At 43.7% G+C, this 19,728-nt stretch overlaps 1 protein-coding gene across 4 annotated transcripts in view; it reads right to left on the bottom strand.

Annotated features, from left to right (window-relative positions):
• The window catches only part of LOC122922219 (SLAM family member 9-like), a 60,202-nt gene that overhangs the window by 39,454 nt on the left and 1,020 nt on the right, over positions 1–19,728 (bottom strand). For 2 of the 4 annotated variants that reach the window (XM_044272749.1, XM_044272754.1), the window contains exons 2-5: positions 4,462–4,767; positions 2,902–2,967; positions 1,686–1,826; positions 604–670 (exon numbers count right to left, since the gene is read on the bottom strand). In XM_044272749.1, the coding sequence (XP_044128684.1) occupies positions 604–670; positions 1,686–1,826; positions 2,902–2,967; positions 4,462–4,767 (580 nt within the window). The remainder of the gene's footprint in view (positions 1–603; positions 671–1,685; positions 1,827–2,901; positions 2,968–4,461; positions 4,768–19,728) is intronic. The other 2 variants (XM_044272750.1, XM_044272755.1) reach the window with 1 other exon arrangement.

Below are 19,728 nucleotides of genomic sequence, written 5' to 3'. Positions count from 1 at the left end.
GAGTGTCAGTGTCATTATCCTGTACCCCGAGTGTCAGTGTCATTATCCTGTACCCCAAGTGTCAGTGTCATTATCCTGTACCCCAAGTGTCAGTGTCATTATCCTGCACCCCAAGTGTCAGTGTCATTATCCTGTACCCCAAGTGTCAGTGTCATTATCCTGCACCCCAAGTGTCAGTGTCATTATCCTGCACCCCAAGTGTCAGTGTCATTATCCTGTACCCCAAGTGTCAGTGTCATTATCCTGTAGCCCAAGTGTCAGTGTCATTATCCTGTACCCCAAGTGTCAGCGTCATTATCCTGTACCCCAAGTGTCAGCGTCATTATCCTGTACCCCAAGTGTCAGCGTCATTATCCTGTACCCCAAGTGTCAGCGTCATTATCCTGTACCCCAAGTGTCAGCGTCATTATCCTGTACCCCAAGTGTCAGCGTCATTATCCTGTACCCCCAGTGTCAGTGTCATTATCCTGTACCCCGAGTGTCAGTGTCATTATCCTGTACCCCCAGTGTCAGTGTCATTATCCTGTACCCCCAGTGTCAGTGTCATTATCCTCACAATTTTGTCTCAAATGAAGGACACATATGATAATACAGATAACTGACCTATGTGAGGAGCTCTCGATGTTGTAAATATCATTGATCTTCCAGACAGATCCTTCTTCATTGTCTGCTGAAACCAAAAGTAGAGCAAAAAGTTGTTGTTGTTTTTTTTTTTTTTATTTAAACCTACATCAGCATTTTCTCCCTGTGCTTACATGATTAATGTTGTTCTTGGGCAACATTTTATCTAAAGATCTAGATAGGTGACCTCTGAAGGAAAGATGTTTCCAAGAAAAGCTGAAAACCCAAGTTTTTCTACAACTATGGGAATAATTAGTTGTGTTCACAAAAAAATTATTTACTCTTGCTATATACTATTGCTATACAACCTGCCTATCAGACGCAGTCCAAGGTCTGCAACATCAACTGCAATGTAGACCTAATAAGCTAGATGGTGACCTGATGTATTCAGACAAAGACATTTTTACAAAATTACCAGAATAGCAGAGGGAGCTCACCAGCTATCCTGGAGCCGGCCCACTGACCACCCCCGAGAGTTACTGAATGTATTACTCACCATCGTGTAATCTGTGTTGCTTGGAGGAAAAAAGGTTGCTTGGTTGGAGGAAAAGGGTAGCACCCAGGACTTTTTATTATAACAGTATGGTCGGGAGAAGACAACTCAAATACCATCAAAAGTCATTACGGACAAAAAATAAAAGATCCCTTTTGTTTAGGGATCATACAAAAATTCTAATATGACACCTGACAAGTCAATAGAGGAGATCAGGTTACCAGGGAAGCTTCCCCACGAGAGCAGCAGAAGACTGGATAGCTGAGCATACGGTTTTGTTTTAAATTAGGAGTTCTACTGAAGATCCGTACGTAGTGCGGCAACCAAACAATCTGATTGTTATTTCCTCATTGAAATCAATAGGTTTATACAAGCCTGAAAATGCTCCATGGTGGGTGGCACATCACTGCGTGTGAGCAGGCGATGTGCTGCTGACATAATCTCAGTGTTACATCCCCCCCATGAACTTTCCTTGTATAAAAGGCTTTCATTCGAGCATCGATGAACTTGGTTTACTGACGATGGGCACCTCAGTGTACACCACCAGGAATGATGAGGCATGCGCACTTACCTTTTCTTGGAGTAGTGCCGGACAAACATATATGCTGTGGACGTAGTTTTTGACGGTACCCAAACATCAAGATAGCAGTGACAACTACTAGCACAATAATGACTGGCGGCAATACTTTTGTCAGAAGGTGTTGGGGCCTTCCTGTGAGAATGAGTGAGAGTTTTATCATACAGTCATCATGTGTCACTTAACCTACAAGAACTAGACACTGTGCTTGTTTTCATATACTAACTATTTTGTAGTTATGTGCACGGAGCCGTGTGAGGGCTCATGTTTTGTGGGGCGATCTGTACTTTTTAATGATACCATTCTGGGGTGTGTATGACTTTCTGATCACTTTTTATCAAAAAAAAAAAAAATCTGGGAAATGAAGCAACCAAAAATGGTGAATAAGCCATTTTTACATTTTTTTCACCATTTTACCTTTTGCTGTATGGGGAACATATTTGTATATTTTATAATATGGCCATTTTTGCACGCGGCAATACCCTTGATGTGTATTTTATTTTTATTTTTTGGGGGGAAAGGGGGTGATTTCAATTTCTATATATTTTTTTACACAATTTTATAGTTCCCATAGGGAACTATAACAAGGAATCATTAGACGCCAATGCATTAGCAGTGGAGTCTATGAGAAATGTAGTAGTTTCCTATGGAGTCCTGCCACAGACAGGAAACACTGAGCAGCGGCCTCCTGCCATATGGCAAAAGTAACGTGATCATTTTATAGACCAGGTCGTTACAGAAGCGGCGATACCAAACATATGTAGTGTATTATTTATCCACAACAGCGCAGCCCCAATCTCCTCAACACTCACTGGAAGGTTAAGGAGATCAGAGCTGTGTTGTCGGCAAGCAGACTTATACTGCAACTGGTCAGTCAAATCCGACTGACCAATCACAGCGATCTAAAGGCAGGGACCGCTCTGACTGGTCGCCTGCCAGGTGCCAGACAGCTCACTAACACCCGTTTAGATGACGGTGTCACCCCAGGTATACTTGCAGTGATACGTTAATTTCATAACGTACTGTGTACATCATGATGCGGTAACTAACACAGTACGCCATAGGTCATTAAGGGGTTAAACCACTGGACACCAGGGACCGAAACAGAAGAACACCATTTTCTGGCACATAGCATATCTCATAACTTTTTCAGTAATATGTAATGTTCCCTGTAAAGCACACGTATGAAGCATGTCTGTGGTTTTCTCACCTAAGAACTCTGAGCTGGAGTTGCGGGAAGATTTCGGGTCATTCAGAGTGCTGTTATATCTCTGATCTACAACAGATCAGAAGTGAACATTGTGAAAGCGTCGATAACATCTAGTCTGAAGCCCAGCTAGTGTAGAAAGGAGAAGGAAAAATAATGTTCTACCTCCTACCAAAGAAAGTATAATAATAATAAATCCTAACTACCCGCCTGTATCTGAACCTCCCAATAACCTGATCCCCTGAACAGAAACAGAGCCATGGACCATTTAATACCAGGGAGTGCAACAAAACACCACGGAGCTGGAGGGATGGGGAAAACTAAAGGGCTGGACAATAAACCTGAGCACTATAGGGCCACTAGACCCCAGGGATCTGAGCACTAAACAACTAGACCCCAAGAACATGAGAACTAGAGGACCACTAGACCCCAAGGACCTGAGCACTAAACAACTAGACCCAATGAACATGAGAACTATAGGATCACTAGAGTACTATACCTCATGACACCAGGGATATGAGCACTGTACCCCTGGACACCAGGAATTTGAGTACTGTACCTCTGGGCACCAGGAATCTGAGCACTATACCCAAGGACACAAGGAATCTAAGTACTATACCCCTGGACACCAGGGATATGAGCACTGTACCTCTGGGCACCATGAATCCTACACTTAACCTGTAGACACAAGGAATCTGAGAACTAACCCACTGGGTGCTAGGAACCTTAACCCTAAATGCTTGGACTAGATCATTAAACTACTGGACACCAGGGACAGAAACACTATAAGAACACAAACATTCTGCCATAAGTAATTTTCACTGTTAAGAATACATATCAAACTTGTGTGTGGTTTCCTCACCTGAAAACACGGAGATGGAATTGTGGGAAGATTTGGTGTTGTTCCCAGTCCTGTTATATTGCTTATGTACAATAAATCAGATGTAAAAATAGTTTAAAAAAAATATATCAAATCTAATCCCTTTCAGTTGGGAGCCCAGCTAGTTTTTAAAGTAAACGGAGAACAAAGTATAGGACCCCAGCCCTATCTGATACTTATAGCCTAGATACCCCCTGAAAGAAGGGGCTTGTCCCATCTGAACAACCTCCTTCCAAACGAAAGACCTGCCAATGACCACCATGAAGATATCAGCTGACAGTGTCCACAAAAATTTAATACTAAATGGCGCCAACTGAATTTCATAAATGGTGATACAAATCTAGAGCATTCTGCTGTGGTGTATAACAGTAGTATCTTAGTCTAAGCCCACCCCCCTATGTCCACAGCAGGTTACCCCATTAACTCGATGTCTGGTATATCTCTGCCTTAGGGCTCATGCACACAACCGTAAATCTGAAATAATGGACCTCGGACGGAAATGGCCAAAACGGATGCCAACGGATGCCACATAGCTGATGCGCACAAATATTATTATTTTTTTTTTCCTGTTCTTCTGACAGATCAGAAGAACGGAAAAATAATGGAGATGTGAACTCTCCCTTAGGATTTATTTCACTAGATGGAAGTTTCTCAATAATGTTGAGAACATGAGCACAACTCACCGTACACTGAGAGATGAGAACAGTGACTGATTCCCTGTACACGTGCCTTATAGGACCCTTGGTCTTCTCTGGTCAGATGAGTAATTACTAAGGAACCATTACGTGTAGCCTTCAGTCGTCCTCTGTAAGAGCTTATCACATCTTCAATGAGACTCCCAGGTTTGGTTTCAGCAATCGGCTTGAAATCTTTGACCCTCACCCAGGAGATGCTGCCATTCTCAGTGTGATCCACATATAGAGTCACCTCTCCCCCAACCACACCGGTCACGTTCCGACTCGCATCACAATCTGGTTCACTTGACACAACTAAAAGGAAAGAGGGGTTTCAGTCATTACTACTTAGGGCAGTGATCGTTGTATTAGGGAGGAATGATCGTCGTAGTCATTGCTCCCTGATTCGGTTCCTGATTACACAGGGAGTTGCTCTGCCACTAATTGTACATCTTTCACCCTGATGAAAGATGTAAATCCGCTAACAAACTATTGTTCGCCTGTTCATTGGCTGATTGGCAGCACGATCATACGGGCGATTAGCAGGAACGAGCGTTTATATGACTGTGTGCTCCTGATAATTATCCGAATATCTTGCAGTGTAACCAGGGCTTCCTGCCATCCAACCTCCTATTCATAAACGAGCGCTTTCCTTCACTGCAGAGGACGGCGCTCACCGGTTATTACCGCCTCCTGCCCCCCAGTGATAGGCTATATCTGTGTGACTGGTACCCTGCAATAATCAGTAAGGAAAAGGCCTTAATGACCAGACACTTTATGTGATTTAGCTCACGTGGTGGTTTAACGGTTCTAACTTTTTTGACTACAAAAATCTTTTTTGCAAAATTTTTTTTTTATATGACACATAGGGCTTTTTGATATTTTATTACACTTTTTTAATTTCATTTGGGAAACCCTGTAAAAACAGCATTGTTTTTCAAACTATAGCTCTTTAGTCTTTAACCCCTTCAGGGCGCATCAATTTTCCATTTTTGCATTTTAAATGTTTACTCCCAGTCCTATAACGTTTTTATTATTCCTTTCACATGGGCTTGTTTTTTGACGAACAAGCTATACTTTCTAATAGTACCATTTATGGTCATATAGTATTTTGTGTGTTTTAATACTTAAAAAAAAAAATAAATTGGGAAAAAAATGTTTTTAGCTTTTTATCGCTCTATACTCACTGCCATAACTTTTTATCGTTATACGGAGCCGTGTGAGCGCTCATTTTTTTGCAGGTCGATCTGTACTTTTCATTGATACTATTTTGGGGTGTGTATGACTTTTTTGTTTGATCAAATCGTTTTTATTGAAACAATAGCCGTAGGACATCATAAAAACAATACAGTCTTTCCTCATCATATCCACCATGTGGAATCGATATACAACAGTTTCCATATAAATACCAACATATGTTTATACCAGGCAACTGTATACAGCATGTACACTTGTAGAATCCGGTAATGAGACAAAAATTTGTACCTGTCCTAACTAGCCCCAAGACCCCTCCCAAGTTCCCAACCCCCCCCCCCCCCACCCTTCCCTAACCCCCCCCCCCTACTAACTGGTCATGAGCCATCCAAGGTCTATATAACCACATGAGTATGAGATAGCCATTCACTCCACAATTTATCAAATTTCTGATAACACCCTCTCTTCACATACACCCCTTTTTCCAATATCAACATGTCGTGCACCTTCCGTTCAAACTCTTCTAATGTGGGCGGACTTCCCTGGATCCACCTCATGGCCACCAACTTCCTAGCCACATACAACAACCTCCCCACAGCCACCTTAACCGATTCAGTCCCTCCAATCTCAGACACATACCCCAACACACACACCTTAGGGTCCTTTTGAATTTGCAAAGACATTTTACTGTTAATCATATTCCTGACAGCATCCCAATAAACACCAATAACTGGGCAAGACCACAGCATATGCAACAAATCCGCCCCATCTTCCATACACTTAGGACACTTATCATCACTTCTTACTCCAACCTTTTTTAGGAACACCGGCGTTTTGTATACTCTATGTATGATAAATAGTTGGGACAACTTGCCCTGTTCACTCAAGGACACCCTGGGGACTCCTTCCAGTATATCCTCCCATTTATCCTTAGACATACCTCCCAAGTCAGCCTCCCATTTCTTCATTCTTAAGAGCGGGAACTCCTCTAAGAACCTATCAAGTAAAAGAGCGTACACCTGTGATATCAGCCCTCTTTTCCCCCCTCCTGTCGAGAGAACAAGCTTATGAACTGTCTCCATTTGTGCTATCACACACCCTTTCCGCAGCGTGACCTCAAGGGCATGCCTCAATTGAAGATATTTATAGAACCATCCCCTAGGGATATTAAATTCCTGCTGCAGGTTCTGAAACGACTTGCATAACTTGCCCTCCATCAATTGGCCAATTCTCATCACTCCATGAGTTTCCCAATTCCGAAGTCCTGTCATGGCAAAAAATTCAGGCAATAGGTGATTATTTCTAATAGGGGAAAGCTCACTGATTCCACCTACACCTCTCAGTTGCTTCACCCATGCCCAAACTTTTTTCATAAGTTCAACCAGAGGGAGTTTTCCCCTCCCAGCATGCATACCTGACCCTTCCAGAATACCCATGAGGTCACGACTGCCCAACCAACGCTGCAATATCTGCCCTGTCATGTCCGGCACTTGGAAGCTAATCCAACCCTTGAAATGCTGACACTGGGAAGCTAAAAAGTAAATCCATGCATTAGGAACAGCCAGGCCGCCTTCAGACTTAGGGTACTGCAATGTCTCCAGTTTAATCCTGGCCTGACCATACTTCCATATGAGATCCCTAAATATAGAGTGAACTTTCTTAAATCTGTCCAGGGGTATCCACACGGGAGCATTGTTCAGTACATATAGCAACTGGGGCATCATAACCATTTTTAATAGATTCACTCTACCCACCACCGAAAGAAAAAGCCTACACCATGACCTCACCTTCAGCCTAAAGTTAGCCAGCAACGGAAACAGATTAAGATCCTCAAAATCCGACAGTCTAGGGGTTATATACAGTCCCAAGTATTTAAATTTATCCACCCAGGGAACCAAACTATCTACACGCCTACCTGCCAGGGCCTGCCCATCAATCGGCATCAAAGAGGATTTTTGCCAATTTATCCGAAGCCCAGAAAAGCCTCCAAATTTGTCAATCAATGCCATGGCCGCATCCAGGGATGTACCCGTGTCACCCATAAAAAGCAGAGTATCATCCGCGTACATGGCCACTTTATTATGCAACTCACCGTACCTGAACCCCTCTATATTTGTTGATAAGCGGATATAGGCCGCAAGCGGCTCTATTGCAAGAGCAAACAACAAGGGCGACAATGGGCATCCCTGTCTGGTGCCCCTGGCGAGTGCGAAACAGTCTGACAACCGTCCATTTTCTCTGATTCTCGCCTTGGGACTAGAGTATAGGACCTTTACCCACTGAACGAACCGCGGACCAAATCCCATGTTGCTCAAAACCCCCCACAGGTAGCTCCACTCCACACTATCGAACGCCTTGGCGGCGTCGAGAGCAAGCAAGGCCCTGTCTCCACAATTATCCGCCGGAATATTTAGGCTAGCATATAACCTACGAAGATTAATAGCCGTCGACTTCCCAGGCATAAAACCCGTCTGATCCGGGTGCACGATAGTCAGAATCACCCTGGACAGCCTGTTCGACAACACCTTTGCCAGGAGCTTAACATCAGCTGTGAGAAGCGAAATTGGTCTGTAAGAATCCGGCATCTTTGGATCCTTCCCAGGTTTAGGTAAAACCACAATTATAGCTTCCTGCATCGAATGTGGTAGCGAACCTGCCTCCAACGAGTGCTCAAACACCTTAAGTAATTCAGGAAGTAATATCCCTTGCAACTTTTTATATACCTCTACAGGGAGGCCATCAGCACCAGGCGCCTTACCATTCGCCATACCCCCAAGCGCAGCTTCCAATTCCTCAAGAGCTATCGGCTCCTCAAGCCTTTCTCTATCCTTCTCTGACAGCACCGGTAACTGTGCCCCCACCAGGAAATCAGTCAGAGCCTCCTCAGAACTAGAGCCAGTGGAAGCGTACAGAGAAATATAAAAACTTTTCAGAATATCTAATATTCCTTTTGTGTCCTGCCTACCATTCCCCATGTCATCCCTTAGCTCCTGAATACAAGAGGAGGCACGCTGGGCTTGCGAAACCACCGACAACAGATGCCCCACCCTTTCACCCTCTTCAAAGGATCTTTGACGATAAAAACTCCTCTTTCTCTCTGCGGCCTGCACTAAGTGTGTATGACTTTTTGATCATTTTTTTATTCAATTTTTTTGGGATAGGGAAGCCCCCAAAAATGGTGAATTGGCCATTTTGAAAATAAAAATTCTGTTACTCCGTTCACCATATGGGATAAATATATATGATTTTTTTTGTTTATTTTGGGACATAGGGGGTGGGGTGGGGGGTGATTTGAACACATATAGATATCGAAACTGAAATGTAACAGCTTAGCCACATTTTCTGAGCTGAGAGGGACCAGGGAGTAGAGACTGCTACAGGAAGTGGTGGGGAATACTCGTACTCATAGAGATGATGTTCCATCTGCACACTGGGCTCAGGCTTTCTCCCAGCAAATAAGTTTTACAATGAGTCACAAGTCTTATCTGCCAGGCTAAAAGAAAGATAGATATGAGATAGATAGATAGATAGATAGATAGGAGATAGATATGAGATAGATATGAGATAGATAGGAGATCGATAGATACATAGATACATAGATAAAACACAAATTCCAGGCAGCCAGCGGCTGTAGAGACGATCCACCCACCAAATACTAGATAAAAAGCGAACTCCACGGCACTTCCAAAAAACGTGTATGTTTATTCACCAAATAAAAGTTTCAATCCTCTCAATGGGACCTTTCTCAAGCAGCGATGACAACAAAATGGTGCTCAATACAAGTATAAATACATGCCCACATGGTAATTGATAATTAAAAGTGTATCTAAAAGTGTATGTAATAAATACATGATTGCGCGTACAAAGTGTAAAAAACGAATAATAAATAGTGCTAACTTGATGGAACATTATGTGCAATTCATAATTAAACAAGACAAATGTATAACGTGTAAATTAAGATCCATCATTAAATATATCATAATTATATCATTGAAAAAACACACCTGAGTGTCCAGGTGCAGACATTACAATTGATAAAAACAACAGTGGCCGATGAAGAAGGAGGGTTTACACTAACCAGAATGGAGGATCGTTACTGTGTATCGTTACAGCGTCTCCCCGACTGCGCATGTCAGAGAAAAGGAGCGCGCTAACGTGAACAAGTGCGACATCACATCACGTGACCATGCACAATGTAAGCCATGTGATGACAGGGGAGTCAGAAGACACGTGATCGCCTGGATGACACGTGTCTAACAAGCGCTGCATATCTCAGCTTAGCGTAAGAGCATTATTGTGCGCTCCACGTCACATGATCTCCATATAGGCACGTGATCGCTACCAGTTGGAGCACAAATTGGAACGCAAGCTTACAGCTAGCAACATCATATCCTTATAGGAAGACTACATGTTGATCGCAAATATATTAATTTCAATGCTTCACATAATTGATCTTAAGTAAGTAAGTATGACATGACGAGGTCCATGTTGTTCAAACCATCCAACAAATACATAAATTAAAAGAATGAAAAAAAGTAGAAGAAAGTAATACCAAGTGAGAGATATGATCAAGTATATTCAGGAGTTAGATAAGGATACTTTCACACTTGCGGCAGGGAGGATCCGACAGGCTGTTCACCCTGTCGGTGTCACGGATGGTGTTGCAGAAAACTAGAAGTCACAAATATAGATCCGACTGACTTGATCCCAAACTAAGGAACAAAGGGTGAGCCCTATTAAAGCCCTATAGCTCTCCCTGACTGCTCAGCCCATGCAAAGATCTCTGTGATAGAAAGTTGCATGTCCACGTACCTAGACTGAGTGACACCTGAAAACCCTATAATAGTGAGGGGACACGACCACCGGCTCCCTGCACTTAATACGGAGGGAGTCAGGGTCACCTAGAATCAAGCCAACAGGAAAACACAAATAAAAGGATAAACTTATCTGGGAAACCAGCGGTAGCAAACTTCTAGCAGTGAGCACAATCCAGGAAGTAGTATAAACCGCAAAGTGAGGCAGTATGGGAGGGGATATAAAGGGAGGCAATTACTGCTAATAGATGACAGCTGGGAGAGGGAGAAGAGATGTCAAAGCGAAACCAAAACAAAAGAACATCATGCAGGAGGTACTGAAGAACGTCTGTCAGAACTTCTCAGAGGTCTGGCGGTGACAGTCGGATCTGTCCTTCTGCTATTTCACCGTACCGCCGCTGGGGACGGGGCAGCGCTCCGGCGCAGTACGGCAGTTCGCGGTCAGAGGCCGCCGGACTAAAAAGTCAGACATGCAGGACTTTTAGTCCGACAGCTTTTCGCCGTGCACTGCCGTACTGCGACAGAGTGCCGCCCCCGTCCCCATTATAGTCAATTGGGACGGAGCGGCGGTCCGGCGGCACGGCGAAATAGCGGAAGGACGGATCTGTCCTGCCGCAAGTGTGAAAGTACCCTAAAGCGTCAACCACATCAAAAACCCCTGTGAAACAGACAGCAATTATCACCACCCCGTCAAGGGAGTTAAATATAAATATGTCTGTAAGTTAAATAAAAAAATGAATCAATAGGAAATAGCGACATATTGTTTGTCAGTGAGTCCTATGCCATAGTGTTGCACAGGACTCACCGATCAAAAGAATACCACGTGGGAAACACACCAGATTAGCAACAGAAGGAACCCACGTAGTTCAGTCACCATAAGGATTACCACATGGGGGCCACACCAGATTAGTGGCAAGAGGACCCCACATGGAATGATCACTAGCAAGATTAGCATACTGATGAAAGAGTAAATGATCATAGATCCAACCGGGCATCGTCCTTCTCCAATTCAAAAACATAGAACCAAAATAAAGATGGAAAGGTAACATATATACCGCTATGTACATAAATGATAAGATATGTCAAACATAGAAATCCATGAAGCGGTGAATCAATATACATGTCTTCACAAAACAAGATCCATGCTGGTTACCTCCATCCTAAATCCCTCATCCATTAACTGTAAATAACAACAAACAAATTAGTAAATAAGTATACACACACCAAATAATGAGACAGATTGCGCCAAGACAGCGGATCAAGTAAGAATCCAAAGCCTCAACTCCACATTTAATCCATCAGGTATTAAGTACAGAGATCCAAAATAATTCACGTTTCTTTAAAATGAGATTTCTATTGCCTCCCCTCCGGGAAATGGGGACCTGATCTATTAACATACATTTAAGGTCACTTTCACAGGGAAGAAAACCCCGATTTTGAATTGTTTAACAAAAGTGATTTTATTCCTCCAGTCTCTTCACCGGCTATAGATTTATTTGTGGAATCTGCGTTACGAGATGAACATGCTTGGAAGGTTACAAAGGATAAACAGTATTGCCACCCAATATGTCAATGTTGGAGTGGTGGGCATTGAATGAGTTGGTCCATGACCGCGACATCACCATCAAACCTGCGGATAAGGGTGGGGCTGCCGTGGTCATGGACACATACATATGTCACAGAAGACTTCCGCCAATTAGATGACGACTCAGTTTATCGTCAATTGAATGGGGACCCTAAATGGGATATTGAGAGGAAGATTGATCGCATTTTATGTGAAGGTTTACAGTCTGGCTTTATCGATACTGTTTCACATCCTACTACCCCGATCTATTTACTTCCAAAAATTCATAAGTATTTAACCCCTTCAGGACCCAGTCATTTTTCACCCAAAGGATAAGGCCATTATTAGCAAATCTGACATGTGTCACTTTATGTGGTGATAACTTTAAAAAGCTTATCCAGGCCATTCTGAGATTGTTTTCTCATCACATATTTTACTTCATGACAGTGGTAAAATTGAGTCAAATTTTATTTTTTTTATTTATAAAAAAAATACAAAATTTACCAAAAATTTCGAAAAATTTGAGAATTTCCAAATTTATATTTCTCTACTTTTATAATAGATAGTAATACCTCAAAAAATAGTTATTACTTTACATTCCCCATATTCTACTTCATGTTTGGATCATATTGTGAATGACAATTTATTTTTTGGCGATGTTAAAAAGCTTAGAAGTTTAGAAGCAAATCTTGAAATTTTTCCGAAAATTTCCAAAACCCACTTTTTAAGGACCAGTTCAGGTCTGAAGTCACTTTGTGAGGCTTACATAATAGAAACCACCCAAAAAGCACCCCATTCTAAAAACTACACCCCTTATGGTAATTAAAACTGATTTTACAAACTTTCTTAACCCTTTGGGTGGTCCATGAGAATTAAAGGAAAATGTAGATAACATTTCAGAATTTCACTTTTTTGGCAGATTTTCCATTTTAATCTATTGTTTCCAGTATCAAAGCAAGGGTTAACAGCCAAACAAAACTCAATATGTATTACCCTGATTCAGTAGTTTACAGAAACAACCCATATGTGGTCGTAAAACCGCTGTACGGGCACACGGCAGGGCGCAGAAGGAAAGGAACGCCATATGGTTTTTAGAAGGCAGATTTCAGACCCCCTGATGCACACCTAGAGACGAAACTCCAAAAATGACCCCATTTTGAAAACTACGGGATAAGGTGGCAGTTTTGTGGGTACTATTTTAGGGTACATATGATTTTTGGTTGCTCTATATTACACTTTTTGTGAGGCAAGGTAAAAAATAGCTGTTTTGGCACCGTTTTTATTTTTTGTTATTTACAATGTTCATCTGACAGGTCAGATCATGTGGTATTTTTATAGAGCAGGTTGTTACGAACGCGAAAATACCAAATATGACTACTTTTTTGGTTGTTTGCTTCAGTTTTACATAAGAAAGCATTTGTGAGTACAATTATTTTTTAGTGTCTCCATATTGTGAAAGTCATAGTTTTTTTTGTTTTTTGGGCGACTGTCTTAATGTAGGGGCTAATTTTTTTCAGTATTAGATCACGGTTTGATTGGTACTTTTTTAGGCTGCGTATGACTTTTTGATCGCTTGGTATTACACTTTTTGTGATGTGAGGTGACAAAAAATTGCTTTTTTAGCACTTTTTTTATGGTGTTCACCTGAGGTGATATTTTTATACTGCAGGTTTTTACAGACATGGCGATACCTAATATGTATACTTTTATTTATTTAATTTAGGTTTTACACAATAACAGCCTTTTTTAAACAAAAAAATCATGTTTTAGTGTCTCCATATTCTGAGCCATATTTTTTTTATGCGATTGTCTTAGGTAGGGTGTTATTTTTTGTGGGTTGAGGTGACGGTTTGATTGGTACTATTTTGGGGTAAATATGACTTTTTGATCGCTTGGTATTACACTTTTTGTGATGCAAGGTGACAAAAAATGGCTTTTTTGGCACAGTTTTTATTTTTAATTTTTTATGGTGTTCACCTGAGGGGTTTAATCATGTGATATTTTTATAGAGCTGGTTGTTACGGACGTGGCAATTTACGTATACTTTTTAAAATTTATTTCACTTTAAGGGCTCTTTCACACCTGCGTTCTTTTCTTCCGGCATAGAGTTCAGTCGTCGGGGCTCTATGCCGGAAGAATCCTGATCAGGAATATCCCCATGCATTCTGAATGGAGAGAAATCCGTTCAGGATGCATCAGGATGTCTTCAGTTCCGGACCGGAACGTTTTTTGGCCGGAGAAAATACAGCAGCATGCTGCGCTTTTTGCTCCGGCCAAAACACTTGCCGCAAGGCCGGATCCGGAATTAATGCCCATTGAAAGGCATTGATCCGGATCCGGCCTTAAGCTAAACGTAGTTTCGGCGCATTGCCGGATCCGACGTTTAGCTTTTTCTGAATGGTTACCATGGCTGCCAAGATGCTAAAGTCCTGGCAGCCATGGTAAAGTGTAGTGGGGAGCGGTATACTTACCGTCCGTGCGGCTCCCGGGGCGCTCCAGAGTGACGTCATTCTGGAGCGCCCCGGGAGCCGCACGGACTATAAGTATACCGCTCCCCCGCTCCCCACTACTACTATGGCAACCAGGACTTTAATAGCGTCCTGGCTGCCATAGTAACACTGAACGCATTTTGAAGACGGATCCGTCTTCAAATGCTTTCAGTTCACTTGCGTTTTTCCGGATCCGGCATGTAATTCCGGCAAATGGAGTACACAACGGATCCGGACAACGCAAGTGTGAAAGAGGCCTAACACAGTAAAAGCATTTCAGAAAAAAAAAAACATGTTTTTGTTTCTCCATTTTCTGAAAGCTATATATTTTGTATTTTTTTGTCGCTTGTCTCATGTGGGGTTTCATTTTTTGCGGGATGAGGTGACAGTTTTATTGGTACCATTTTGGGGTACATACGACTTTTGTGATCACTTTTAATACCTTTCTTTGAGAAGTGAGATGAGCAAAATTTCAATTCCATCATCTTTTTTTTTTTTTTTATGGCGTTCACCGTGCGGGGAAAGTAACATGACCCTTTCATAGATCAGGTTGTTACAGACGCGGTGATATCAAACATGTGTAGTGTATTTTTTTTTATCAATTATTAATGTGCGGCTATAAGAATAAGGCCTCTTTCACACTTGCGTTGTCCGGATCCGGCGTGTACTCCACTTGCCGGAATTACACGCCGGATCCGGAAAAACGCAAGTGTACTGAAAGCATTTGAAGACGGTTGCCATAGTAGGAGCGGGGAGCGGGGGAGCAGCATACTTACCATCCGTGCGGCTCCCTCCAGAGTGACGTCAGAGCGCCCCATGCGCATGGATGACGTGCCATGCGATCACGTCATCCATGCGCCTGGGGCGCTCTGACGTCACTCTGGAGCGCCCCGGGAGCCGCACGGACGGTAAGTATGCTGCTCCCCCGCTCCCCGCTACACTTTACCATGGCTGCCAGGACTTTAGCGTCCCGGCAGCCATGGTAACCACTCTAAAAAAGCTAAACGTCGTATCCGGGAATGCGCCGAAACGACGTTTAGCTTAAGGCCGGATCCGGATCAATGCCTTTCAATGGGCATTCATTCCGGATCCGGCCTTGCACCAAGTTTTCAGTTTTTTGGGCCGGAGCAAAAAGCGCAGCATGCTGCGGTATTTTCTCCGGCCAAAAAACGTTCCGTTCCGGAACTGAAGACATCCTGATGCATCCTGAACGGATTTCACTCCATTCAGAATGCATTAGGATAATCCTGATCAGGATTCTTCCGGCATAGAGGCCCGACGACGGAACTCTATGCCGGAAGACTATAACGCAGGTGTGAAAGAGCCCTTAAAGGGAGTCTATCACCTAAAATGACCATTATACACCCCAAACATGATGATATCCATTACATTCCCCATTTTATAATCTTACCTTTGATATTGCTGTCCGTCGCCTATTCACTCTTAAAAACGCTTTTAATCCATATGCTAATCGGGTTCTGAAGGTGCCCAGGGGCGGCGTTTATGCGGCCGGTGCCCAGGCTCCACGGCGCTGTTCAAATCAAACCCCTCCCCTTTCACCCCTCTGGCCCGCCCTCGGTTCTTCAGATACCATCCTCCAGTCAATGAGCAATCCGGCGCCTGCGCCCTCCATTACTCACTAGGGCAGAGGCAGCAGAGCGTTTAATGCGCATGCGCCGGCCCGTACATCCCGATCTAGCCGGCGGAAGTAAACTGCCAAAATATCGGGATGTACGGGCCGGCGCATGCGCATTAAACGCTCTGCTGCCTCTGCCCTAGTGAGTAATGGAGGGCGCAGGCGCCGGATTGCTCATTGACTGGAGGATGGTATCTGAAGAACCGAGGGCGGGCCAGAGGGGTGAAAGGGGAGGGGTTTGATTTGAACAGCGCCGTGGAGCCTGGGCACCGGCCGCATAAACGCCGCCCCTGGGCAACTTCAGAACCCGATTAGCATATGGAATAAAAGTGTTTTTAAGAGCGAATAGGCGACGGACAGCAATATCAAAGGTAAGATTATAAAATGGGGAATGTAATGGATATCATCATGTTTGGGGTGTATAATGGTCATTTTAGGTGATAGACTCCCTTTAAATTAGATTAATAAAAAAAAAATATGTATACTGACCCAGACCCACTTGGTTCTTGAAGATCCAGTGGGTCTGATGCCTCTATAATACACTGCAGTGTATTATGACTTTACACTTAGATTGATCAGGCTTCTGCTTTTAGCATGGTAACCATCAGGACACTGCCACAGCAGCGCAGCGGCCCGATGGGGAGGGGAGGTAGCTCCCTCCCTCTGTGAACCTGTGCCGTTGCAGCAACCCGATGGGAGAGGGCGGGAGCTCCGTTCCTGTTAACCCTTTCCATACAGCGGTCGGCTGTTTCAAGCAGAGTGTCAGCTGTATGCTGACACTCTGCTAACTGCTCCGGCCATCCTGAAAATGGGGGAAGGAGGGGGGGGGGGGGAGGGGATCGCGATAATCAATTATCATGTGGGCATGTATTTAAACTTGTATTGAGCACCATTTTGTTGTCATCACTGCTTAAGAAAGGTCCCATTGAGAGGATTGAAACGCGGCTGTTATTTGGTGAATAAACGTACACGTTTTTTGGAAGTGCCGTGGAGTTTGCTCTTTATAGATAGATATGAGATAGATTTATAGATAGCTATGAGATAGATAGTGTCACAAACCAGCATGCCACGTGTCCTACCTACCCTAAAGGTGTTGTCTAAGTGAACCCCTCGATCTTCACAGTACCCCTGATGGTGGGGATAGACTTTCTTGAGGGGAACACCAGGTCGCTACCTCTTGAGGATAGGCACACGAGGCAGCTGGTCCAGGCGGACCAGGAGGTACCTGAGAAAGGTACCAGAAGTACAAGCGTAGTCAGGCAGGCGGAGTCGTTACCAGGAGCAACAGTGCAGGACCGAAGGATGAGGCAGAGGCGAAGTCAGACAGGCAAAAGGTCAGGGCAGGCGGCACAGGTACAGGTCAGGTAATCCGGGTCTGACAATAGGACAGTCAAGACAAGCAGGCAGGGGTCAGACTGTTAGCAGAATCCAGGAACAAAGTACAAGTCAGGAACACACATGAGTATCAGGATCTTTAGCAAAACACAAGGACCTTGACATTGAGGCATCTGGGAAGGGGGCTGAGCCACTTATATATGTGCATGAGGGCTAGGATTAGTCAGCAAGGTCACATGACCTAACCCATAAAACCCAGAAAGTGACGCACGCCGGCCCTTAACCCCTTAGTGTCCAGTAATACGCCATTTTACTGACGTAAGCAAACAGTGCTTTAGCTAAACAGCTTTCTTTAAACAATCATTACATATACTTAAAATGGTGCATTAAAAACTATAACTTGTCCTGCAAAAAATAAGACCTCATACAAGTACAAGATGAAAAAACAGCTCTTGGAATGCAATTTTTTTTTTAAATGCGCATGGTCACTAAGGGGTTAAAGAAGTGCTGCAAAAAAAAAAAAAAAAACAGCAGCAAGCATGCTGTGGCCAGGGCTGAGATGAAACTGAAGAGGATCCGCAGAACCACAGCACCTATACAGAGACCAGAGCTGACGCAGTGAATAGGAAGCACTGGCCACAGATCCCCGCTGAGCACGGCGCCTGGGACCGCAGTGGTAAGCATAGGAACAGCGGCGCACAGCAGCCGCTGCTACAGATAGACAGATATGAGATCGATAGATATGAGATAGACAGATAATAGATAAATAGATATTAGAGGCTACTTTCACATCTGCGTTTTCAATTCTGCTATTGAGATCCGTCATAGGATCTCAATAGCTGAAGAAAACGCTTCAGTTTTGTCACCATTCATTGTCAATGGGGACAAAACTGAACTGAACAAAATAAAGTGTTCCGTTGCGTTCCCATCGCGGACAGATAAAACGCTGTAAGCAGCGTTTTTCTGTCTGCGATGTGGTGTGGAGCAAGACGGATCCGTCCGTTCACACAATGTAAGTGGGGATGGATCTGTTTTCTTTGACACAGTAAGAAATTGATCCGTCCTCCATTAACTTTCAGTGGTGTTCATGACGGATCCATCATGGCTATAGAAGACATAATACAACCAGATCCGTTCATGACGGACGCATGCGGTTGTATTATTGTAACGGAAGCGTTTTTGCAGATCCATGACTGATCCGGAAAAAAAAACTAGTGTGAAAGTATAGATATTAGATAGATATGATATAGATAGATAGATAGATAGATATGAGATAGATAGCTAGCTATCCCTTACCATCAATTTAAAAAAGACCAACACTATGGTGTTCCAGAGAAGGAAAACAAAGTCAGCCAGGCCCCCTACCTTCACGCTACACAACCGCCCTCTTACAGCCACCAACAGGTACACCTACCTAGGCCTGATAATTAACCAAACTGGGAGCTTCAAATCAGCCATTGAGGAGCTGAAAGACAAAGCATGCAAGACCTTCTACAACATCAGAAGACGACTGTACCACCTCAAAGCACCAGTGAGGGTCTGGCTTAAATTTTTTGACTCCATCATTGCACCAATCCTCCTTTATGGCAGTGAAGTCTGGGGCCCTCACACGTACCCTGACTGGTCAAGATGGGATTCCAGCCCAACAGAAATATTCCACCTGAAATTCTGTAAGCATCTCCTCCAGGTCCATCGGAGCACCTCTAAGGCCTTGTTCACACTTCAGTGTTTAGTCAGTGATTTCCATCAGTGATTTGTGAGCCAAAACCAGGTGCAACTCTAAACACAGAACAGGTGCAGATCTTTCCCTTCTACCTCATGTCTGTGGAGGCTCCACTTCTGGTTTTGGCTCACAAATCACTGTTGGAAATCACTGACCAAACACTGAAGTGTGAACGAGGCCTAACAGTGCCTGTCGAGGGGAGCTGGGCAGATTCCCTCTACACTTTACAATCCAGAAGAGGGCGCTATCATTCTGGGGCCATCTACATGGTAGTAGTGAAGGCTCCCATCACCATAAAGCCTTGCTACACCAAGGTATCCCAGGCAAGGCAAAGCCCCAAAATCAACTTAAAGAAACCCAGCCCGACCAGATAATCACCCCACACCACCTCACAAAAGCCAGGATTGGGAACACAGTAAACAAGAGACAAGAGGAATACGTCAGTGAATGGAGGAAGGAGGTGAGAGCATCCCAGAAGCTGACGGTGTACCAGAGCCTGCAGAGAGACTTCAAACTGGCCC

This window comes from Bufo gargarizans, chromosome 11 (genome assembly GCF_014858855.1).
Source record: "Bufo gargarizans isolate SCDJY-AF-19 chromosome 11, ASM1485885v1, whole genome shotgun sequence".
Taxonomy (NCBI): Eukaryota; Metazoa; Chordata; class Amphibia; order Anura; family Bufonidae; genus Bufo; species Bufo gargarizans.
The sequence above is the reverse complement of the archived record's forward strand: the minus strand, read 5'-3'. Positions and strand labels throughout refer to the sequence as shown.